The 25,000-nt window shown below is 46.6% G+C and overlaps 1 protein-coding gene across 1 annotated transcript in view; it reads right to left on the reverse strand.

Moving 5' to 3' along the window:
- LOC115124703 (anthrax toxin receptor 2-like) overlaps positions 1 to 25,000 on the reverse strand; it is a 200,576-nt gene that overhangs the window by 96,252 nt on the left and 79,324 nt on the right. The window contains exons 12-14 of the mRNA XM_065011349.1: positions 6,084 to 6,134; positions 5,680 to 5,778; positions 747 to 920 (exon numbers count right to left, since the gene is read on the reverse strand). Of these exons, the coding sequence (XP_064867421.1) occupies positions 747 to 920; positions 5,680 to 5,778; positions 6,084 to 6,134 (324 nt within the window). The remainder of the gene's footprint in view (positions 1 to 746; positions 921 to 5,679; positions 5,779 to 6,083; positions 6,135 to 25,000) is intronic.

Genomic DNA, 25,000 nt, shown 5'->3' on the forward strand with positions numbered 1-25,000 from the left:
CATTTACATAAGTATTCACACCCCTGAGTTTACACGTTTTAGAATTACCTCATGGCAGCGATTACAGCTGTGAGTCTTTCTGGGTAAATTTCTAAGAGATTTGCACACCTGGATTGTACAATATTTGCGAATCACAAATCACTTATTAGGTGATTTTGTTAAGCACATTTTTACTCGTGAACTTATTTAGGCTTGTCATAACAAAGAGTTTGAATAGTTGTTGAATCAAGATATTTCAGCTTTTAAAAAATTTCTAAAAACGTCATTCCCCTCCCTCCCTCGCTCCCTCCCTACACCCTCCCTCCCTCCCATTACAATGTAATTTACTGTAGAGAATCCGTGTAGTGAAAACAAGAGTGAAACCAAGCTTCCCGGAAGCTTCTCCAACGGACTTATTAGGCTCTGACCAAAACAAGAAGCTTCTCCAACGGACTAGGCCTTATCAGGCTGTGACCAAAACAAGAAACTTCTCCAACGGACTAGGCCTTATCAGGCTCTGACCAAAACAAGAAGCTTCTCCAACGGACTAGGCCTTATCAGGCTCTGACCAAAACAAGAAACTTCTCCAACGGACTAGGCCTTATCAGGCTCTGACCAAAACAAGAAGCTTCTCCAACGGACTAGGCCTTATCAGGCTCTGACCAAAACAAGAAGCTTCTCTAACAGACTAGACTTTATCAGGCTCTGACCAAAACAAGAGAGTTAAGGGAATAGGGTGCCATTTTCAGACGTAATCTTGAACGTACCTTTATAGGGGTGTACCATTTGGACTCCTGGCGCTGGTGGTATGTAGGTTTGGGTTTGGGGGGCCGTTTGGCCATCATGGGCTCTTCCACCTCCTCAGGAACAGACACTACAGCATTCTTAGCCTTCTCCAGCCTTGCCCCTTCCTCCGTAGAGCCCTTCTCTCCCCAACGCACCTGGATAGGACACAACGGACAGGGGTCAGAAGGTCAATTCCGGTTCAACATCACGTTGTTGTTATTAACGTAGAACTGTTCTGTAAAGTTAAACGTACATTGTCCCTTTCGTATAACCCCTGTGTCGTTTTTACTGTTTTCATTTAAATCATCGCCTTTCTTTTGGTTTCTGAAGCCTATCCTGTTTTAAATAAATCCATGACATCTGTTGCCGGGTAGAACCCACCGGTACCGACAGCAGACAGGTTAATTATTGACAGGCTCTTCAAGCTGTAGGTTTAGCTGCTACGACACAGAACCGCTTCCTATGATCTCCTATTCCCCACGGAAAAACACACACCTCCACACACACATCACATATCTACCCTGATGAAAAACACACACCTCCACACACACATCACATATCTACCCTGATGAAAGACACACACCTCCACACACACATCATATATCTACCCTGATGAATAAAAGATTGCTTGTGGATTCTATCTAACACACTTCAGGGTGTACGTTCAACACACTTCAGGGTGTACATCAACACACTTCAGGGTGTACGTTCAACACACTTCAGGGTGTACGTTCAACACACTTCAGGGTGTACGTTCAACACACTTCAGGGTGTACGTTCAACACACTTCAGGGTGTACGTTCAACACACTTCAGGGTGTACGTTCAACACACTTCAGGGTGTACGTTCAACACACTGCAGGTTGTACGAGCGTTGTTCTTCAACACGGTTCAGGTTGTACGAGCGTTGGTCTTCAACACGGTTCAGGTTGTACGAGCGTTAGTCTTCAACACGGTTCAGGTTGTACGAGCGTTTGTCTTCAACACGGTTCAGGTTGTACGAGCGTTGTTCTTCAACACGGTTCAAGTTGTACGAGCGTTGGTCTTCAACACACTGCCGGTTGTACGAGCGTTGTTCTTCAACACGGTTCAGGTTGTACGAGCGTTGGTCTTCAACACGGTTCAGGTTGTACGAGCGTTGGTCTTCAACACGGTTCAGGTTGTACGAGCGTTGGTCTTCAACACGCTGCAGGTTGTACGAGCGTTGGTCTTCAACACGGTTCAGGTTGTACGAGCGTTGTTTTTCAACACACTGCAGGTTGTACGAGCGTTGGTCTTCAACACGGTTCAGGTTGTACGAGCGTTGGTCTTCAACACGGTTCAGGTTGTACGAGCGTTGTTCTTCAACACGGTTCAAGTTGTACGAGCGTTGGTCTTCAACACACTGCAGGTTGTACGAGCGTTGGTCTTCAACACGGTTCAGGTTGTACGAGCGTTGTGCTTCAGCACACTGCAGGTTGTACGAGCGTTGGTCTTCAACACGGTTCAGGTTGTACGAGCGTGGGTCTTCAACACGGTTCAGGTTGTACGAGCGTTGGTCTTCAACACGGTTCAGGTTGTACGAGCGTTGTTCTTCAACACACTGCAGGTTGTACGAGCGTTGGTCTTCAACACGGTTCAGGTTGTCTTCAACCGGTTCGGCGTTGGTCTTCAACACGGTTCAGGTTGTACGAGCGTTGTTCTTCAACACGGTTCAGGTTGTACGAGCGTTGGTCTTCAACACGGTTCAGGTTGTACGAGCGTTGGTCTTCAACACGGTTCAGGTTGTACGAGCGTTGGTCTTCAACACGGTTCAGGTTGTACGAGCGTTGGTCTTCAACACGGTTCAGGTTGTACGAGCGTTGGTCTTCAACACGGTTCAGGTTGTACGAGCGTTGTGCTTCAGCACACTGCAGGTTGTACGAGCGTTGGTCTTCAACACGGTTCAGGTTGTAGGAGCGTTGTGCTTCAACGCGTTAGGGGAAGTGGGGACCGTATGGAGACGGTAGCTGCATGAACAAAGGCTCAACAACCGTAGGGAAAGTTGGAGGTACGATCGTTTCTCCCCCTAAGGCTCTCAGAAATCGCCACTATCCCAACAACTTCCTCTGGGCTTGGTAGTATGGGTAGAGGGGAGTGGGAGAGTGTTAGCTTTACCCTGCATCTATTAGCATATATTAGCTTTACACTGCATCTATTAGCTTTACACTGCATCTATTAGCTTTACACTGCATCTATTAACTTTACACTGCATCTATTAGCATCTATTAGCTTTAAACTGCATCTATTAGCTTTAAACTGCATCTATTAGCTTTACACTGCATCTATTAGCTTTACACTGCATCTATTACCTTTGCACATATATTAGCATCTATTAGCTTTACACTGCATCTATTAGCATCTATTAACTTTACACTTCATCTATTAGCTTTACACTGCATCTATTAGCTTTACACTGCATCTATTACCGTTGCACATCTATTACCATCTATTAACTTTACACTGCATCTATTAGCTTTGCACATCTATTAGCATATATTAGCTTTACACTGCATCTATTAGCTTTGGACATATATTAGCATCTATTAGCTTTACACTGCATCTATTAGCTTTACACTGCATCTATTAACTTTACACCGCATCTATTAGCATCTATTAGCTTTACACTGCATCTATTAGCTTTACACTGCATCTATTAGCTTTAAACTGCATCTATTAGCTTTAAACTGCATCTATTAGCTTTACACTGCATCTATTAGCTTTACACTGCATCTATTAGCATCTATTAGCTTTACACCGCATCTATTAGCATCTATTAGCTTTACACTGCATCTATTAGCTTTACACTGCATCTATTAGCTTTACTGCATCTATTAGCTTTAAACTGCATCTATTAGCTTTACACTGCATCTATTAGCTTTACACTGCATCTATTAGCTTTACACTGCATCTATTAGCTTTAAACTGCATCTATTAGCTTTACACTGCATCTATTAGCTTTACACTGCATCTATTAGCTTTACACTGCATCTATTAGCTTTATACTACATCTATTAGCTTTACACTGCATCTATTAGGATCTATTAGCTTTACACTGCATCTATTAGCATCTGTTAGCTTTACACTGCATCTATTAGCATCTATTAGTTTTACACTACATCTATTAGCGTTACACTGCATCTATTCACTTTGCACTACATCTATTAGCTTTACACTGCATCTATTGCTTTGCAAATCTATTAGCATCTATTAACATCTATTAGCTTTGGAGAGAGGTAGCGAACAAGCGAGCAGTGAGGTGAACAAAGAAGTGCCAAGGTGCCCGGAGTTGGAAGGGAGGAGGGAAAGATGTACAGAGGGAGAGAGTGGGAGAGAAGGAGAGATATGGGGAGAGATGGAGATATTTAGAGAGATGGAAATAGGGGGAGAGATAGAGAGATCGAGACATGGGGAGAGATGGGGAGAGGGGGCGAGATGGGGAGAGGGGGCGAGATGGGGAGAGGGGGCGAGACGGAGAGGGGGCGAGATGGGGAGAGGGGTGAGGGGAGAGGGGGCGAGATTGGGAGAGGGGGAGAGATGGGGAGAGGGGGAAAGAGGGGGCGAGGATGGGTAGAGGGGACGAGATAAATACATCAAGCCGAAGGCAGTGCTCAATCATTCATCCATCCTGTGACTTCCAGGCTGAGAGGAGAGAGAAGGATGAGCTGGCAGCACCTGTCATGTCAGAGCCCGTCAGCAGCTGACAGAAACAACATAATGCCTACACACACAATCTAAAAAGACTCACTTTACTTTGCACCTTCCTGGAGTCACAGGCAGGCTGGGCAAGGCTAGAGTATAGTGTGGAGTTTGAGTCTGTTCTCATCTGGCGGCTGGCTGGTCTGTTCTGTTCTGGGCACATTGCTAGGTACCAGATGACAGCAGATCCCATTTGTAATCAGGCTCTGTGTGAGTAAACCAGCCCATGATGTGTGAGATCATGTACACTGAGTGTATAAAACATTAAGAACACCTTCCTAAGATTGAGTTGCATCCCATTTTTGCCATCAGAACAGCCTCAATGTGTTCCACAGGGATGCTTGACCCATGTTGACTCCAATGCTTCACATAGTTGTGTCAAATTGGCTGGATGTTCTTTGAGTGGTCGACCCAAAGGGTGGGGGACCCAAAGGGTGGTGGACCCAAAGGGTGGTGGACCCAAAGGGTGGTGGACCCAAAGAGTGGTGGACCCAAAGGGTGGTGGACCCAAAGGGTGGTGGACCCAAAGGGTGGGGGATCCAAAGGGTGGGGGACCCAAAGGGTGGGGGACCCAAAGAGTGGTGGACCCAAAGGGTGGTGGACCCAAAGAGTGGTGGACCCAAAGGGTGGTGGACCCAAAGGGTGGGGGACCCAAAGGGTGGTGGACCATTCTTGAAACACACAGGAAACTGTTGAGGGTGTAAAACCCAGCAGCGTTGCAGTTCTTGACACAAACCGGTCCGCCTGACACCTACTACCATACCCCGTTCAAAGGCACTTAAATATTTTGTCTTGCCCATTCACCCTCTGAAGAGCAAACATACACTATCAATGTCTCAACTGTCTCAAGACTTAAGTATTCTCCTTTAACCTGACTCCTCCCCTTTCATCTACACTGATTGAAGTGGATTTAACAAGTGACATCAATAAGGGATCATAGCTTTCACCTGGATTCACCTGGTCAGTCTATATCATGGAGAGAGTTGTCCATAATGTTGTGTATATACTGGTACAATATATCATAGTATAGATGTTTTTATCCAAAGCGACTCAACGTCACGCGTGCATGCATTTTACATATGGGTGGCCGCAGCAGGACTCGAACCCGCAACTCTCGTCTTCGCAAGCACCATGCTTTATCAACTGAGCCACACAGTACAAAACCACACTAAACAATGACTGTAGTTCATAGTCAAACCTCCATGCGTTTGATCCCTCCTGCTCCTCTCCCTCCGTAGTACGAGGCGTCCACAGTCGCCCACTTCTTCTTGGGCAGGTGGTCGTCCTCCTCTGGCTCCTGAAGGGATAACAAACAGGTCAGGAATGTATGACCGAATACACACAGAATTAAAAACGGAAGTAATGATGTAATGTTGTAATGATGTACTGTTTTAATGTTGTATTTATGTAATGCTAGGTTATGAGAAACTTGAAATGTGAGCCCTGGTTCCACTGAGTCCCTATTTGAGGACCTGAAGTGGACACACCTGTGTGTGTGTGTGTGTGTGTGTGTGTGTGTGTGTGTGTGTGTGTGTGTGTGTGTGCGCGTGTGTGTGTGTGTGTGTGTGTGTGTGTGTGTGCGTGTGTGTGTGCTGTACTCACGGGTGGTGGAGGCCGCAAAGGAGCAGGAGGAGGAGGGGGGGGTTTAATGACCTGAAACACAAAGAACAAAACAACAAATGTCAGGAAAGTGTGTCAATCACAGACAGACCGACAGACAGACAGACAGACAGACAGACAGACAGACAGACAGACAGACAGACAGACAGACAGACACAGAGCTGACAGAGGTGAGACGATGCATGGCAGGTGACACTGTCCCTGTCAGCAATGTACCTGTGCTGTGTGTGTTTCAGCTTTTTCTGTGTCATAGTTTATAGAGTGGGGCCTGAACGTCTCGGGTATGGATAGGATGGGGCCTGAACGTCTCGGGTATGGATAGGGTGGGGCCTGAACGTCTCGGGTATGGATAGGATGGGGCCTGAACGTCTCGGGTATGGATAGGGTGGGGCCTGAACGTCTCGGGTATGGATAGGGTGGGGCCTGAAGGTTGAGGGTATGGATAGGGTGAGGCCTGAACGTCTCGGGTATGGATAGGGTGGGGCCTGAATGTCTCGGGTATGGATAGGGTGGGGCCTGAACGTCTCGGGTATGGATAGGGTGGGGCCTGAACGTCTCGGGTATGGATAGGGTGGGGCCTGAACGTCTCAGGTATGGATAGGGTGGGGCATGAATGTCTCAGGTATGGATAGGGTGGGGCCTGGACGTCTCGGGTATGGATAGGGTGGGGCCTGAATGTTGAGGGTATGGATAGGGTGGGGCCTGAATGTTGAGGGTATGGATAGGGTGGGGCCTGAACGTTGAGGGTATGGATAGGGTGGGGCCTGAACGTTGAGGGTATGGATAGGGTGGGGCCTGAACGTTGAGGGTATGGATAGGGTGGGGCCTGAACGTTGAGGGTATGGATAGGGTGGGGCCTGAACGTTGAGGGTATGGATAGGGTGGGGCCTGAACGTTGAGGGTATGGATAGGGTGGGGCCTGAACGTCTCAGGTATGGATAGGGTGGGGCCTGAACTTTGAGGGTATGGATAGGGTGGGGCCTGACCGTCTCGGGTATGGATAGGGTGGGGCCTGAACGTTGAGGGTATGGATAGGGTGGGGCCTGAACATCTCAGGTATGGATAGGGTGGGGCCTGAAGCCTGAAAGGGGAGAGGAGAGGGGAGAGGAGGAGGAGAAGAGGGAGAGGAGAGGAGAAGAGGGGAGAGGGAGAGGGAGAGGAGGGGGAAAAGGGGAGAGGAGAGGAGAAGAGGGGAGAGGAGTGGAGTGGGGAGAGGAGGGGAGAAAAGGGGAGAGGAGAGGAGAAGAGGGGAGAGAGGAGAGGAGAAGAGGGGAGAGGAGAGAGGGGAGAGGGGAGAGGAGAGGAGAAGAGGGGAGAGGGCGAGGGGAGAGGAGGGAGAAGAGGGGAGAGGAGAGGGGAGAGGGAGAGGATGGGAGAAGAGGGGAGAAGAGGGGAGAGGAGAGGATGGGGGAAGAGGGGAGAGGAGGGGAGAAGAGGGGAGAGGAGAGGAGAGGAGGGGAGAAGAGGGGGAGGGAGGGGAGAGGAGGGGAGAAGAGGGGAGAGGAGGGGAGAAGAGGGAGAGGGAGAGGAGAGGAGGGAGAGGAGGGGAGAAGAGGGGAGAAGAGGGGAGAGGAGAGGATGGAGGAAGAGGGGAGAGGAGGGAGAAGAGGGGAGAAGAAAAAGAGGGAAAAGGAGAAGAGGGGAGAAGAGGGGAGAGGAGAGGATGGGAGAAGAGGGGAAAGGAGGGGAGAAGAGGGGAGAGGAGAGGAGAAGAAAAGAGGGAAAAGGAGAAGAGGGGAGAAGAGGGGAGAGGAGAGGATGGGAGAAGAGGGGAGAGCAGGGGAGAAGAGGGGAGAGGAGAGGATGGGAGAAGAGGGGAGAGGAGGGGGGAGAAGAGGGGAGAAGAAAAGAGGGAAAAGGAGAGAAGAGGGGAGAAGAGGGGAGAGGAGAGGAGAAGAGGGAGAGGAGAGGGGAGAGGAGAGGGAGAAGAGGGGAAGGAGGGGAGAAGAGGGGAGGAGGGAGAGAAGAAAAGAGGGAAAAGGAGAAGAGGGGAGAGGAGAGGAGAAGAGGGGAGAGGAGAGGGAGAGGGAGGAGGAGAAGAGGGGAGAGGGGGAGAAGAGGTGAGAGGAGAGGAGAAGAGGGGAGAGGAGAGGGGAGAGGAGGGGAGAGGAGAGGAGAAGAGAAGGGGAGAGGCGAGGGGAGAGGAGAGGAGAAGAGGGGAGAGGAGAGGGGAGAGGAGAGGATGGGAGAAGAGGGGAGAAGAGGGAGAAGAGGGAGAGGAGAGGATGGGGGAAGAGGGGAGAGGAGGGGAGAAGAGGGGAGAGGAGAGGAGAGGAAGGGAGAAGAGGGGAGAGGAGGGGAGAGGAGGGGAGAAGAGGGGAGAGGAGGGGAGAAGAGGGAGAGGAGAGGAGGAGAGGAGGGGAGAGGAGGGGAGAAGAGGGGAGAAGAGGGGAGAGGAGAGGATGGAGGAAGAGGGGAGAGGAGGAGAAGAGGGGAGAAGAAAAGAGGGAAAAGGAGAAGAGGGGAGAAGAGGGAGAGGAGAGGATGGGAGAAGAGGGAAAGGAGGGGAGAAGAGGGGAGAGGAGAGGAGAAGAAAAGAGGGAAAAAGGAGAAGAGGGGAGAAGAGGGGAGAGGAGAGGATGGGAGAAGAGGGGAGAGCAGGGGAGAAGAGGAGAGAGGAGAGGATGGGAGAAGAGGGAGAGGAGGGAGAAGAGGGAGAAGAAAAGAGGAAAAGGAGAAGAGAGGGAGAGGAGAGGGGAGAGGAGAGAGGAGAGGAGGGGAGAGGGAGAGGGAGAGAGGAGGGAGAAGAGGAGAGGGGAGAGAAGAGAGAGGTGAGAGGAGAAGAGGAGAAGAGGGGAGAGGAGAGAGGAGAGGAGAGAAGAAGAGGAGAGGGGGAGGAAGAGGGAGAGGAGGAGGAGAGGATAAGGGGAGAGGATAAGAATGGAGAAGAAAGGAGGGAAGGGGAGAAGAGGGGAGAGGAGGGTAGAGAGAGAGGGAGAGGAGTGGGGGAGAGGAGCGGGAGAGGAGCGGAGGAGAGAAGAGGAGAGAGGAGGGTAGAGGAGCGGAGGAGAGAAGAAAGGAGGGAAGGGGAGAAGAGGGGAGAAGAGGAGAGGAGAGGATGGGAGAAGAGGGGAAAGGAGGGGAGAAGAGGGGAGAGGAGAGGAGAAGAAAAGAGGAAAAGGAGAAGAGAGGGGAGAAGAGGGGAGAGGAGAGGATGGGAGAGAGGGAGAGCAGGGGAGAAGAGGGAGAGGAGAGGATGGGAGAAGAGGGAGAGGAGGGGAGAAGAGGGAGAAGAAAGAGGGAAAAGGAGAAGAGGGGAGAAGAGGGGAGAGGAGAGGAGAAGAGGGGAGAGGAGAGGGGAGAGGAGAGGAGAAGAGGGGAAAGGAGGGGAGAAGAGGGGAGAGGAGGGGAGAAGAAAAGAGGGAGAAAGGAGAAGAGGGGAGAGGAGAGGAGAAGAGGGGAGAGGAGAGGGGAGAGGAGAGGAGAAGAGGGGAGAGGGGGAGAAGAGGTGAGAGGAGAGGAGAAGAGGGGAGAGGAGAGGGGAGAGGAGGGGAGAGGAGAGGAGAAGAGGGGGAGAGGATGAGGGGAGAGGAGAGGAGAAGAGGGGAGAGGAGAGGGGAGAGGAGAGGATGGGAGAAGAGGGGAGAAGAGGGGAGAAGAGGGGAGAGGAGAGGATGGGGGAAGAGGGAGAGGAGGGGAGAAGAGGGGAGAGGAGAGGAGAGGAGGGGAGAAGAGGGGAGAGGAGGGGAGAGGAGGGGAGAAGAGGGGAGAGGAGGGAGAAGAGGGGGAGAGGAGAGGAGAGGAGGGAGAAGAGGGGAGAAGAGGGGAGAGGAGAGGATGGAGGAAGAGGGAGAGGAGGGGAGAAGAGGGGAGAAGAAAAGAGGGAAAAAGGAGAAGAGGGGAGAAGAGGGGAGAGGAGAGGATGGGAGAAGAGGGGAAAGGAGGGGAGAAGAGGGGAGAGGAGAGGAGAAGAAAAGAGGGAAAAGGAGAAGAGGGGAGAAGAGGGAGAGGAGAGGATGGGAGAAGAGGGAGAGCAGGGGAGAAGAGGGGAGAGGAGAGGATGGGAGAAGAGGGAGAGGAGGGGAGAAGAGGGGAGAAGAAAAGAGGGAAAAGGAGAAGAGGGAGAAGAGGGAGAGGAGAGGAGGAGAAGAGGGGAGAGGAGAGGGGAGAGGAGAGGAGGGGGAGAGGGGGAGAAGAGGTGAGAGGAGAGGAGAAGAGGGGAGAGGAGAGGAGAGGATAAGGGGGAGAGGATAAGAATGGAGAAGAAAGGAGGAAGGGGAGAAGAGGGGAGAGGAGGGTAGAGAAGAGGGGGAGAGGAGTGGGGAGAGGAGCGGGAGAGGAGCGGAGGAGAGAAGAGGAGAGAGGAGAGAAGAAAGGAGGGAAGGGAGAGAAGAGGAGAGAGGAGGGTAGAGAAGAGGAGAGAGAGGGGGTAGAGAATAGGGAGAGGAGCGGAGGAGAGAAGAGGGGAGGAGAGGGGAGAGGAGGGGAAAGAGAGGAGGGGAGAAGAGGGGAAAGGAGAGGGGAGAGGAGGGGAGAGGGGAGATGAGGGGAGAAGAGGGGAGAGGAGAGGAGAAGAGGGGGAGAGGAGAGGGAGAGGAGAGGAGAAGAGGGGAGAGGAGAGAAGAAGATGGGAGAGGAGAGGAGAAGAGGGAGAGGAGAGGGGAGAGGAGAGGAGAAGGGGAGAGGGGGAGGAAGAGGTGAGAGGAGAGAGAAGAGGGGAGAGGAGAGGGGAGAGGAGAGGAGAGAGAAGGGAGAGGAGATGAGAAGAGGGGAGAGGAGAGGGGAGAGGAGGGAGAAGAGGGGAGAGGAGAGGAGAAGAGGGGAGAGGAGAGGGGAGAGGAGGGAGAAAAGGGAGAGGAGAGGAGAAGAGGGGAGAGGAGAAGAGAGGAGAGAACAGAAGAGGAGGGAAGAGGAGGAAAAGTTGAGAGGAGAAGAGGGGAGAGGAGAAGAGGAAAGGGGGAGAGGAGAAGAGGGGAGAGGAGATGGGAGGAGGAAAGGATGAGAGGAGAAGAGGGGAGAGGAGATGTGAGGAGGAAAGGAGGAGAGGAGAAGAGGGGAGAAGAGGGGAGAGGAGAAGAGGGGAGAGGAGAAGAGGAAAGGAGGAGAGGATATGAGAAGTGGGTTGAGGAGAAGAGGGGAGAAGAGGGGAAAGAAGAGGAGAAGATGGGAGAGGAGAAGAGAGGAGAGGAGAAGAGGGGAGAGGATAGGAGAAGAGGGGAGAAGAGGGGAGAGGAGAGGAGAGGAGGGGAGAGGAGATGGGAGAGGAGAAGAGGGGAGAGGAGAGGGGAAAGAAGAGGAGAAGATGGGAGAGGAGAAGAGAGGAGAGAACAGGAGAGGAAAGGAGGAGAGGAGAAGAGAGAAGAAGATAAGAGAGGAGAAGAGGTGAGGGGAGAGGATAAGAATGGAGAAGAAAGGAGGGAAGGGGAGAAGAGGGGAGAGGAGGGTAGAGAAGAGGGGAGAGGAGCGGGGAGAGGAGCGGAGGAGAGAAGAGGAGAGAGGAGGGTAGAGGAGCGGAGGAGAGAAGAGGGGGAGGAGAGGGGAGAGGAGGGAGAAGAGAGGAGGGAGAAGAGGGGAGAGGAGAGGGAGAGGAGGGGAGAGGAGGGGAGATGAGGGGAGAAGAGGGGAGAGGAGGGGAGAAGAAAAGAGGGAAAAGGAGAAGAGGGAGAGGAGGGGAGAAGAGGAGAGGAGAAGAGGGAGAGGAGAGGGGAGAGGAGAGGAGAAGAGGGGAGGAGAGGAGAAGAGGGGAAAGGAGAGGAGAAGGGAGAGGAGAGGAGAAGAGGGAGAGGAGAGGGGAGAGGAGAGGGAGAAGAGGGGAGAGGGGGAGAAGAGGTGAGAGGAGAGGAGAAGAGGGAGAGGAGAGGGAGAGGAGAGGAGAAGAAGGGAGAGGAGATGAGAAGAGGGTAGAGGAGAGGGGAGAGGAGGGGAGAAGAGGGGAGAGGAGAGGAGAAGAGGGAGAGGGAGAGGGGAGAGGAGGGGAGAAAAGGGAGAGGAGTGGAGAAGAGGGGAGAGGAGTGGAGGGGGAGGAGGGGGAGAAAAGGGAGAGGAGAGGAGAAGAGGGGAGAGGAGAGGAGAAGAGGGGAGAGGAGAGGGGAGAGGAGGGGAGAGGAGAGGAGAAGAGGGAGAGGAGAGGGGAGAGGAGAGGAGAGAGGGAGAGGAGGGAGAGGATGGGAGAAGAGGGGAGAAGATGGGAGAAGAGGGGAGAGGAGGGAGAAGAGGGGAGAGGAGAGGAGAGGAGGAGAAGAGGGGAGAGGAGGGGAGGAGGGGAGAAGAGGGGAGAGGAGGGGAGAGGAGGGGAGAGGAGGGGAGAGGATGGGAGAAGAGGGAGAAGAGGGGAGAAGAGGGGAGAGGAGAGGATGGAGGAAGAGGGGAGAGGAGGGGAGAAGAGGGGAGAAGAAAAGAGGAAAAGGAGAAGAGGGGAGAAGAGGGGAGAGGAGAGGATGGGAGAAGAGGGGAAAGGAGGGGAGAAGAGGGAGAGGAGAGGAGAAGAAAAGAGGGAAAAGGAGAAGAGGGGAGAAGAGGGGAGAGGAGAGGAGAAGAGGGGAGAGGAGAGGGGAGAGAGAGAGGAGAAGAGGGGAGAAGAGAGGAGAAGAGGGGAGAAGAGAGGAGAAGAGGGGAGAGGAGGGGAGAAGAGGGGAGAAGAAAAGAGGGAAAAGGAGAAGAGGGGAGAAGAGGGGAGAGGAGAGGGGAGAGGAGAGGAGAAGAGGGGAGAGGAGAGGAGAAGAGGGAGAAGAGAGGAGAAGAGGGGAGAGGAGAGGGGATAGGAGGGGAAAAAGGGGACAGGGGAAAAGGGGAGAGGAGAGGAGAAGAGGGGAGAGGAGAGGGGAGAGGAGAGGAGAAGAGGGAGAGGATGGGAGAAGAGGGAGAGAGGAGAAGGAAGAGGAGGGGAGAGGATAGGAGAAGAGGTGAGAGGAGGAGAGAAGAGGGGAGAGGAGGAGAGAAGAGGGGAGAGGAGAGGGGAGAGGAGGGGAGAAAAGGGGAGAGAAGAGGGGAGAGGATGGGAGAAGAGGGGAGAGGAGAGGGAGAGGAGAGGGGAGAGGAGAGGAGAAGAGGGAAAGGAGGGGAGAAGAGGGGAGAGGAGGGGAGAAGAAAAGAGGGAAAAGGAGAAGAGGGGAGAAGAGGGGAGAAGAGGGGAGAGGAGAGGAGAAGAGGGGAGAGGAGAGGGGAGAGGATGGGAGAAGAGGGGAGAGGAGGGGAGAAGAAAAGAGGGGAAAGGAGAAGAGGGGAGAAGAGGTGAGAAGAGGGGAGAGGAGAGGAGAAGAGGGGAAAGGAGGGGAAGAGGGGAGAGGAGGGGAGAAGAAAAGAGGGAAAAGGAGAAGAGGGGAGAAGAGGGGAGAAGAGCGGAGAGGAGAGGAGAAGAGGGGAGAGGAGAGGGGAGAGGAGAGGAGAAGAGGGGAGAGGAGAGGGAGAAGAGGGGAGAAGAGAGGAGAAGAGGGGAGAGGAGAGGGGATAGGAGGGGAGAAAAGGTGACAGGAGAAAAGGGGAGAGGAGAGGAGAGGATGGGAGAAGAGGGAAAGGAGGGTAGAAGAGGGGAGAGGAGAAGAGGGGAGAGGAGAAGGGAGAGGAGGGGAGAGGATAGGAGAAGAGGGGAGAGGAGGAGAGAAGAGGGAGAGGATGGGAGAAGAGGGGAGAGGAGAAGAGGGGAGAGGAGAAGGGAGAGGAGGGAGAGGATAGGAGAAGAGGGAGAGGAGGAGAGAAGAGGAGAGAGGATGGGAGAAGAGGGGAGAGGAGGGGAGAAGAGGGGAGAGGAGGAGAGAAGAGGGGAGAGGAGGGAGAAAAAGGGAGAGGAGAGGAGAAGAGGGGAGAGGAGAGGAGAGGAGAAGAGGGGAGAGGAGAGGATAGGAGAAGAGAAGAGGGGAGAGGATGGGAGAAGAGGGGAGAGGATAGGAGAAGAGGGGAGAGGATAGGAGAAGAGGGGAGAGGAGGAGAGAAGAGGGGAGAGGAGGGGAGAAAAGGGGAGAGGAGAGGAGAAGAGGGGAGAGGAGAGGAGAGGAGAAGAGAAGAGGGGAGAGGATGGGAGAAGAGGGGAGAGGATAGGAGAAGAGGGGAGAGGATAGGAGAAGAGGGGAGAGGAGAGGATAGGAGAAGAGGGGAGAGGAGAAGAGAAGAGGGGAGAGGAGAGGAGAGGAGAGGAGAGGAGAGGAGAGGAGAGGAGAGGAGAGGAGAGGAGAGGAGAAGAGGGGAGAGGAGAGGAGAAGAGGGGAGAGGAGAGGATAGGAGAAGAGAAGAGGGGAGAGGATGGGAGAAGAGGGGAGAGGATAGGAGAAGAGGGGAGAGGATAGCAGAAGAGGGGAGAGGATAGGAGAAGAGGGGAGAGGATGGAAGAGCTCCAGACTCGAGCTTGGGGTTTGATCCAGACTAGAGCTTGGGGTTGATCCAGACTAGAGCTTGGGGTTTGATCCAGACTAGACCTTGGGGTTGATCCAGACTCGAGCTTGGGGTTTGATCCAGACCAGAGCTTGGGGTTTGATCCAGACTAGACCTTGGGTTTGATCCAGACTAGAGCTTGGGGTTGATCCAGACTAGAGATTGGGGTTGATCCAGACTAGAGCTTGGGGTTTGATCCAGACTAGACCTTGGGGTTGATCCAGACTAGAGCTTGGGGTTGATCCAGACTAGAGCTTGGGGTTGATCCAGACTAGAGCTTGGGGTTGATCCAGACTAGAGCTTGAGGTCTGATCCAGACTAGAGCTTGAGGTTGATCCAGAATAGAGCTTGGGGTTGATCCAGACTACAGCTTGAGGTCTGATCCAGACTAGAGCTTGGGGTTGATCCAAACTAAAGCTTGGTTTTCTGATCCATACTAGACTGACTGGAAGATGAGTGCCTGGTCAGGTCACTAAACACACACACACACGCACAGGCATGTACTTGCATGTACTCACAAATGCCTGTATGCACACAAGTTCCCAATGGGATTAAGGTCTGGGGAGTTTCCTGGCCATGGACCCAAAATATCGATATTTTAGTTATCACTTTTGCCTTATGGCAAGGTGCTCCATCATGCTGGAAAAGCCATTGTTCGTCACCAAACTGTTCCTGGATGGTTGGGAGAAGATGCTCTCGGGGGATGTGTTGGTACCATTCTTTATTCATGGCTGTGTTCTTAGGCAAAATTGTGAGTGAGCCCACTCCCTTGGCTGAGAAACAACATTAGAACAGCACTGACATTGACATGAATGGTCTCAGGATGCTTTACTGTTGTCATGACACAGGACTGATGGTAGCGCTCACCTTGTCTTCTCCGGACAAGCTTTTTCCGGATGCCCCAAACAATCGGAAATGGGATTCATCAGAGGAAATGACTTTATCCCAGTCCTCAGCAGTCCAATCCCTGTACCTTTTGCAGAATATCAGTCTGTCCCTGATGTTTTTCCTCAAGAGAAGTGGCTTCTTTGCTGCGCTTCTTGACACCAGGCCATCCTCCAAAAGTCTTTGCCTCACTGTGCATGCAGATGCACTCACTCCTGCCTGCTGCCATTCCTGAGCAAGCTCTGTACTGGTGGTGCCCCGATCCCGCAGCTGAATCAACTTTAGGAGACGGTCCTGGCGCTTGCTGGACTTTCTTGGGCTCCCTGAAGCCTTCTTCACAACAATTGAAACGCTCTTCTTGAAGTTCTTGATGATCCAATAAATGGTTGATTTAGGTGCAATCTTACTGGCAGCAATATCCTTGACTGTGAAGCCCTTTTTGTGCAAAGCAATGATGACGGCACGTGTTTCCTTGCAGGTAACCATGGTTGACAGAGGAAGCCTCCAGTCTGTTATTCGAATTCATTCAGCATGACAGAGTGATCTCCAGCTTTGTCCTTGTCAACACCAACACTTGTGTTAACGAGAGAATTTGGTCCTTTTGTTCGCAGGCGTAAAATGGAGCGAAATGTTTTTTTGGGATTCAGTTCGTTTGCATGGCAAACGGGGGCGGCAGGGTAGCCTAGTGGTTAGAGCGTTGGACTAGTAACCGAAAGGTTGCAAGTTCGAATCCCCGAGCTGACAAGGTAAAAATCTGTCGTTCTGCCCCTGAACAGGCACTGTTCCTAGGCCGTCATTGAAAATAAGAATTTGTTCTTAACTGACTTGCCTAGTAAAATAAAGGTAAAATAAAAAAGAGGGACTTTGCAATTAATTCAAATTATTCTGATCACTCATCGTAAAATTCTGGAGTATATGCAAATTGCCTTCATACAAACTGAGGCAGCAGATGTGAAAATTAATACTTGTGTCATTCTCAAAACTTTTGGCCACGACTGTACATGGGCGCATACAAATGTGCACACACACACACACACACACACACACACATCTCTCATCCCAGAGTGATGTGCCTAGCAGTCCTTTCCTGTCTGTGCCAGTGGTTGTGACACGTCTACTGACTGACTAGCAGGTTGTCCACAATGTGATTCCACTCATAGACAAGATGCCTTCACGTGTTTTATATCTGCATACAAAGCATTTCCCCGGACAGGGACGCTGGGCAGGTGTCAGTCACTAGAGAACATTTCGTCACTTCAGATAAGATACTGGCTTAGAACAGCACTGACATTGATATGTAAGAAAGACAGGACAAACAAAAAATGAACCCAGTGAAAGGGATCAGATCCGGTCCCCTACTAACAGATTCTCAGAGTAGGAAGGGCTGATCTAGGCTTTATGTTACCGGTTCAGTGTCTTGATTTAAAGAGTCAAAGTATGTTACCAGTTCAGTGTCTTGATTTAAAGAGTCAAAGTATATTACCGGTTCAGTGTCTTGATTTAAAGAGTCAAAGTATATTACCGGTTCAGTGTCTTGATTTAAAGAGTCAAAGTATGTTACCAGTTCAGTGTCTTGATTTAAAGAGTCAAAGTATATTACCGGTTCAGTGTCTTGATTTAAAGAGTCACAGTATGTTACCGGTTCAGTGTCTTGATTTAAAGAGTCAAAGTATGTTACCAGTTACCGGTTCAGTGTCTTGATTTAAAGAGTCAAAGTATGTTACCAGTTACCGGTTCAGTGTCTTGATTTAAAGAGTCAAAGTATGTTACCAGTTACCGGTTCAGTGTCTTGATTTAAAGAGTCAAAGTATGTTACCAGTTCAGTGTCTTGATTTAAAGAGTCAAAGTATGTTACCAGTTCAGTGTCTTGATTTAAAGAGTCAAAGTATGTTACCAGTTCAGTGTCTTGATTTAAAGAGTCAAAGTATGTTACCAGTTCAGTGTCTTGATTTAAAGAGTCAAAGTATGTTACCTGTTCAGTGTCTTGATTTAAAGAGTCAAAGTATGTTACCAGTTCAGTGTCTTGATTTAAAGAGTCAAAGTATATTACCGGTTCAGTGTCTTGATTTAAAGAGTCAAAGTATATTACCGGTTCAGTGTCTTGATTTAAAGAGTCAAAGTATGTTACCAGTTCAGTGTCTTGATTTAAAGAGTCAAAGTATATTACCGGTTCAGTGTCTTGATTTAAAGAGTCAAAGTATGTTACCGGTTCAGTGTCTTGATTTAAAGAGTCAAAGTATGTTACCAGTTCAGTGTCTTGATTTAAAGAGTCAAAGTATGTTACCGGTTCAGTGTCTTGATTTAAAGAGTCAAAGTATGTTACAGGTTCAGTGTCTTGATTTAAAGAGTCAAAGTATGTTACCGGTTCAGTGTCTTGATTTAAAGAGTCAAAGTATGTTACCGGTTCAGTGTCTTGATTTAAAGAGTCAAAGTATGTTACCGGTTCAGTGTCTTGATTTAAAGAGTCAAAGTATGTTACCGGTTCAGTGTCTTGATTTAAAGAGTCAAAGTATGTTACCGGTTCAGTGTCTTGATTTAAAGAGTCAAAGTATGTTACCGGTTCAGTGTCTTGATTTAAAGAGTCAAAGTATGTTACCGGTTCAGTGTCTTGATTTAAAGAGTCAAAGTATGTTACCGGTTCAGTGTCTTGATTTAAAGAGTCAAAGTATGTTACCGGTTCAGTGTCTTGATTTAAAGAGTCAAAGTATGTTACCAGTTACCGGTTCAGTGTCTTGATTTAAAGAGTCAAAGTATGTTACCAGTTCAGTGTCTTGATTTAAAGAGTCAAAGTATATTACCAGTTCAGTGTCTTGATTTAAAGAGTCAAAGTATATTACCGGTTCAGTGTCTTGATTTAAAGAGTCAAAGTATATTACCGGTTCAGTGTCTTGATTTAAAGAGTCAAAGTATGTAACCAGTTCAGTGTCTTGATTTAAAGAGTCAAAGTATGTTACCAGTTCAGTGTCTTGATTTAAAGAGTCAAAGTATGTTACCAGTTCAGTGTCTTGATTTAAAGAGTCAAAGTATGTTACCAGTTCAGTGTCTTGATTTAAAGAGTCAAAGTATGTTACCAGTTCAGTGTCTTGATTTAAAGAGTCAAAGTATGTTACCAGTTCAGTGTCTTGATTTAAAGAGTCAAAGTATATTACCGGTTCAGTGTCTTGATTTAAAGAGTCAAAGTATATTACCAGTTCAGTGTCTTGATTTAAAGAGACAAAGTATATTACCCGTTCAGTGTCTTGATTTAAAGAGTCAAAGTATGTTACCAGTTCAGTGTCTTGATTTAAAGAGTCAAAGTATATTACCGGTTCAGTGTCTTGATTTAAAGAGTCAAAGTATGTTACCAGTTCAGTGTCTTGATTTAAAGAGTCAAAGTATGTTACCAGTTCAGTGTCTTGATTTAAAGAGTCAAAGTATATTACCGGTTCAGTGTCTTGATTTAAAGAGTCAAAGTATGTTACCAGTTCAGTGTCTTGATTTAAAGAGTCAAAGTATATTACCGGTTCAGTGTCTTGATTTAAAGAGTCAAAGTATATTACCGGTTCAGTGTCTTGATTTAAAGAGTCAAAGTATATTACCAGTTCAATGTCTTGATTTAAAGAGTCAAAGTATATTACCGGTTCAGTGAATTGATTTAAAGAGTCAAAGTATATAACTGGTTCAATGTATTTATTTAAAGAGTCAAAGTATATAACTGGTTCAGTGAATTGATTTAAAGAGTCAAAGTATATTACCGTTCAGTGAATTGATTTAAAGAGTCAAAGTATATTACCGGTTCAGTGTCTTGATTTAAAGAGTCAAAGTATGTTACCGGTTCAGTGTCTTGATTTAAAGAGTCAAAGTATATTACTTCAGTGTCTTGATTTAAAGAGTCAAAGTATGTTACCGGTTCAGTGTCTTGATTTAAAGAGTCAAAGTATGTTACCAGTTCAGTGTCTTGATTTAAAGAGTCAAAGTATGTTACCGGTTCAGTGTCTTGATTTAAAGAGTCAAAGTATATTACAGTGTCTTGATTTAAAGAGTCAAAGTATGTTACCGTTCAGTGTCTTGATTTAAAGAGTCAAAGTATGTTACCGGTTCAGTGTCTTGATTTAAAGAGTCAAAGTATGTTACCGGTTCAGTGTCTTGATTTAAAGAGTCAAAGTATGGTACCGGTTCAGTGTCTTGATTTAAAGAGTCAAAGTATATTACCGGTTCAGTGTCTTGATTTAAAGAGTCAAAGTATGTTACCGTTCAGTGTCTTGATTTAAAGAGTCAAAGTATATTACCGTTCAGTGTCTTGATTTAAAGAGTCAAAGTATGTTACCGGTTCAGTGTCTTGATTTAAAGAGTCAAAGTATGTTACCGGTTCAGTGTCTTGATTTAAAGAGTCAAAGTATGTTACCGGTTCAGTGTCTTGATTTAAAGAGTCAAAGTATATTACCGGTTCAGTGTCTTGATTTAAAGAGTCAAAGTATGTTACCAGTTCAGTGTCTTGATTTAAAGGTCAAAGTATGTTACCAGTTCAGTGTCTTGATTTAAAGAGTCAAAGTATGTTACCAGTTCAGTGTCTTGATTTAAAGAGTCAAAGTATGTTACCAGTTCAGTGTCTTGATTTAAAGAGTCAAAGTATGTTACCAGTTCAGTGTCTTGATTTAAAGAGTCAAAGTATATTACCGGTTCAGTGTCTTGATTTAAAGAGTCAAAGTATGTTACCAGTTCAGTGTCTTGATTTAAAGAGTCAAAGTATGTTACCTGTTCAGTGTCTTGATTTAAAGAGTCAAAGTATGTTACCAGTTCAGTGTCTTGATTTAAAGAGTCAAAGTATATTACCGGTTCAGTGTCTTGATTTAAAGAGTCAAAGTATATTACCGGTTCAGTGTCTTGATTTAAAGAGTCAAAGTATGTTACCAGTTCAGTGTCTTGATTTAAAGAGTCAAAGTATATTACCAGGTTCAGTGTCTTGATTTAAAGAGTCAAAGTATGTTACCGGTTCAGTGTCTTGATTTAAAGAGTCAAAGTATGTTACCAGTTCAGTGTCTTGATTTAAAGAGTCAAAGTATGTTACAGGTTCAGTGTCTTGATTTAAAGAGTCAAAGTATGTTACAGGTTCAGTGTCTTGATTTAAAGAGTCAAAGTATGTTACCGGTTCAGTGTCTTGATTTAAAGAGTCAAAGTATGTTACCGGTTCAGTGTCTTGATTTAAAGAGTCAAGTATGTTACTTCAGTGTCTTGATTTAAAGAGTCAAAGTATGTTACCGGTTCAGTGTCTTGATTTAAAGAGTCAAAGTATGTTACCGGTTCAGTGTCTTGATTTAAAGAGTCAAAGTATGTTACCGGTTCAGTGTCTTGATTTAAAGAGTCAAAGTATGTTACCGGTTCAGTGTCTTGATTTAAAGAGTCAAAGTATGTTACCGGTTCAGTGTCTTGATTTAAAGAGTCAAAGTATGTTACCGGTTCAGTGTCTTGATTTAAAGAGTCAAAGTATGTTACCAGTTACCGGTTCAGTGTCTTGATTTAAAGAGTCAAAGTATGTTACCAGTTCAGTGTCTTGATTTAAAGAGTCAAAGTATATTACCAGTTCAGTGTCTTGATTTAAAGAGTCAAAGTATATTACCGGTTCAGTGTCTTGATTTAAAGAGTCAAAGTATATTACGGTTCAGTGTCTTGATTTAAAGAGTCAAAGTATGTAACCAGTTCAGTGTCTTGATTTAAAGAGTCAAAGTATGTTACCAGTTCAGTGTCTTGATTTAAAGAGTCAAAGTATGTTACCAGTTCAGTGTCTTGATTTAAAGAGTCAAAGTATGTTACCAGTTCAGTGTCTTGATTTAAAGAGTCAAAGTATGTTACCAGTTCAGTGTCTTGATTTAAAGAGTCAAAGTATGTTACCAGTTCAGTGTCTTGATTTAAAGAGTCAAAGTATATTACCGGTTCAGTGTCTTGATTTAAAGAGTCAAAGTATATTACCAGTTCAGTGTCTTGATTTAAAGAGACAAAGTATATTACCCGTTCAGTGTCTTGATTTAAAGAGTCAAAGTATGTTACCAGTTCAGTGTCTTGATTTAAAGAGTCAAAGTATATTACCGGTTCAGTGTCTTGATTTAAAGAGTCAAAGTATGTTACCAGTTCAGTGTCTTGATTTAAAGAGTCAAAGTATGTTACCAGTTCAGTGTCTTGATTTAAAGAGTCAAAGTATATTACCGGTTCAGTGTCTTGATTTAAAGAGTCAAAGTATGTTACCAGTTCAGTGTCTTGATTTAAAGAGTCAAAGTATATTACCGGTTCAGTGTCTTGATTTAAAGAGTCAAAGTATATTACCGGTTCAGTGTCTTGATTTAAAGAGTCAAAGTATATTACCGGTTCAATGTCTTGATTTAAAGAGTCAAAGTATATTACCGGTTCAGTGAATTGATTTAAAGAGTCAAAGTATATAACTGGTTCAATGTATTTATTTAAAGAGTCAAAGTATATAACTGGTTCAGTGAATTGATTTAAAGAGTCAAAGTATATTACCGGTTCAGTGAATTGATTTAAAGAGTCAAAGTATATTACCGGTTCAGTGTCTTGATTTAAAGAGTCAAAGTATGTTACCGGTTCAGTGTCTTGATTTAAAGAGTCAAAGTATATTACCGGTTCAGTGTCTTGATTTAAAGAGTCAAAGTATGTTACCGGTTCAGTGTCTTGATTTAAAGAGTCAAAGTATGTTACCAGTTCAGTGTCTTGATTTAAAGAGTCAAAGTATGTTACCGGTTCAGTGTCTTGATTTAAAGAGTCAAAGTATATTACCGGTTCAGTGTCTTGATTTAAAGAGTCAAAGTATGTTACCGGTTCAGTGTCTTGATTTAAAGAGTCAAAGTATGTTACCGGTTCAGTGTCTTGATTTAAAGAGTCAAAGTATGTTACCGGTTCAGTGTCTTGATTTAAAGAGTCAAAGTATGGTACCGGTTCAGTGTCTTGATTTAAAGAGTCAAAGTATATTACCGGTTCAGTGTCTTGATTTAAAGAGTCAAAGTATGTTACCGGTTCAGTGTCTTGATTTAAAGAGTCAAAGTATATTACCGGTTCAGTGTCTTGATTTAAAGAGTCAAAGTATGTTACCGGTTCAGTGTCTTGATTTAAAGAGTCAAAGTATGTTACCGGTTCAGTGTCTTGATTTAAAGAGTCAAAGTATGTTACCGGTTCAGTGTCTTGATTTAAAGAGTCAAAGTATATTACCGGTTCAGTGTCTTGATTTAAAGAGTCAAAGTATGTTACCAGTTCAGTGTCTTGATTTAAAGGTCAAAGTATGTTACCAGTTCAGTGTCTTGATTTAAAGAGTCAAAGTATGTTACCAGTTCAGTGTCTTGATTTAAAGAGTCAAAGTATGTTACCAGTTCAGTGTCTTGATTTAAAGAGTCAAAGTATGTTACCAGTTCAGTGTCTTGATTTAAAGAGTCAAAGTATATTACCGGTTCAGTGTCTTGATTTAAAGAGTCAAAGTATATTACCAGTTCAGTGTCTTGATTTAAAGAGACAAAGTATATTACCGGTTCAGTGTCTTGATTTAAAGAGTCAAAGTATGTTACCAGTTCAGTGTCTTGATTTAAAGAGTCAAAGTATATTACCGGTTCAGTGTCTTGATTTAAAGAGTCAAAGTATGTTACCAGTTCAGTGTCTTGATTTAAAGAGTCAAAGTATGTTACCAGTTCAGTGTCTTGATTTAAAGAGTCAAAGTATATTACCGGTTCAGTGTCTTGATTTAAAGAGTCAAAGTATGTTACCAGTTCAGTGTCTTGATTTAAAGAGTCAAAGTATATTACCGGTTCAGTGTCTTGATTTAAAGAGTCAAAGTATATTACCGGTTCAGTGTCTTGATTTAAAGAGTCAAAGTATATTACCGGTTCAGTGTCTTGATTTAAAGAGTCAAAGTATATTACCGGTTCAGTGAATTGATTTAAAGTGTCAAAGTATATAACTGGTTCAATTTATTTATTTAAAGAGTCAAAGTATATAACTGGTTCAGTGAATTGATTTAAAGAGTCAAAGTATATATCTGGTTCACTGAATTGATTTAAAGAGTCAAAGTATATAACTGGTTCACTGAATTGATTTAAAGAGTCAAAGTATATAACTGGTTCACTGAATTGATTTAAAGAGTCAAAGTATATTACTGGTAATGAAAAGCTCATCACACCTAAACCTGTATGACTTATACAATAGCAGACTACTACAACCTGCCCCGATGCCTGGGTAGCAACGAGTACATGTTTAACTGCCAACATTCAGTATCTCTTCTTATTCTTCCTCGTCCTCTTCCTCTTCCTCCGGGAAGAGAACTCCAAAACCAGACCACATTATGTTGATTATTCACCGAAAGATGAATATGCCATCGTCGCAGGTTAGCTGTGCATTTTACAAAATGTGTTTTTTCAACAAAATGCAGAGTAATTATGGCATATCGTAGGTTGAACAGCCGTTTCATTCACAGTGAACTACTCTGATACCAGTATACCACTGCTGTTAATGTTGCTACTGTACTGCTGTCGCAATAATAATGTGAAAATAATAAATTAAGGTTAATTAAATGCTATTTGACTCATAAATTGCTGTAAATAAATCCAGTAATAATGTCTGTTTGTCTGCCAGTCGACCCAACCTTCTCTCTCTGCAGTATGAATCAGGTAATAATGTCTGTTTGTCTGTCAGTCGACCCAAACTTCTCTCTCTGCAGTATGAATCAGGTAATAACGTCTGTCCATCTGTCTGTCTACTGGTGGGCTCTGCTCTCTCTGCTTTGTAGCATGATTAGCATGTAGCATGATTAGCATGTAGCGTGATTAGCATGTAGCGTGATTAGCATGTAGCGTGATTAGCATGATTAGCATGTAGCGTTATTAGCATGTAGCATGATTAGCATGTAGCATGATTAGCATGTAGCATGATTAATATAATATCATTGTAGGCAGACTGTAAACTGGTGGATTATCTCATTGTATTAAGTAATTATGCAGCAGACTTCCTGGACATATTGTGGGATAAATGAAGCATTATACAAACCTGATTTCCTGGACATACAGTGAGCTCCAAAAGTATTAGGAAAGTGATTTATCTTGTGTTTTTTTGGGGGGGCTCTGTATTCCAGCACTTTGAATTTGAAATGATACAGTGACTATGAGGTTCAAAACAACACCTGTAGGTGAGAAATGCGGTTCATTGACGACATCTCAATGGTCAACAGCATAGTGCACTCAAAGCTCATCACTAAGCTAAGGACCCTGGGACTAAACACCTCCCTCTGCAACTGGACCCTGGACCTCAAAGCTCATCACTAAGCTAAGGACCCTGGGACTAAACACCTCCCTCTGCAACTGGATCCTGGACTTCCTGACGGGCCGCCCCCCAGGTGGTAAGAGTAGGCAACAACACGTCTGCTATGCTGATCATCAACACTGGGACCCCTCAGGGGTGCGTGCCTAGTCCCCTCCTGTACTCATTTACATTTACATTTAAGTCATTTCACTCATGACTGCATGGCCAAGCACGACTCCAACACAACAATTAAGTTTGCTGATGACACAATGGTGGTAGGCCTGATCACAGACACCGATGAGACAGCCTATAGGGAGGAAGTCAGAGACCTGGCAGTGTGGTGCCAGGACAACAACCTATCCCTCAACGTGAGCAAGACAGCGGAGACGATTGTGGACTACAGGAATAGGAGGTCAGAGCATGCCCGCTTTCACATCGACGGG

The sequence above is a fragment of the Oncorhynchus nerka genome, linkage group LG27 (genome assembly GCF_034236695.1).
Source record: "Oncorhynchus nerka isolate Pitt River linkage group LG27, Oner_Uvic_2.0, whole genome shotgun sequence".
Classification (NCBI taxonomy): Eukaryota; Metazoa; Chordata; class Actinopteri; order Salmoniformes; family Salmonidae; genus Oncorhynchus; species Oncorhynchus nerka.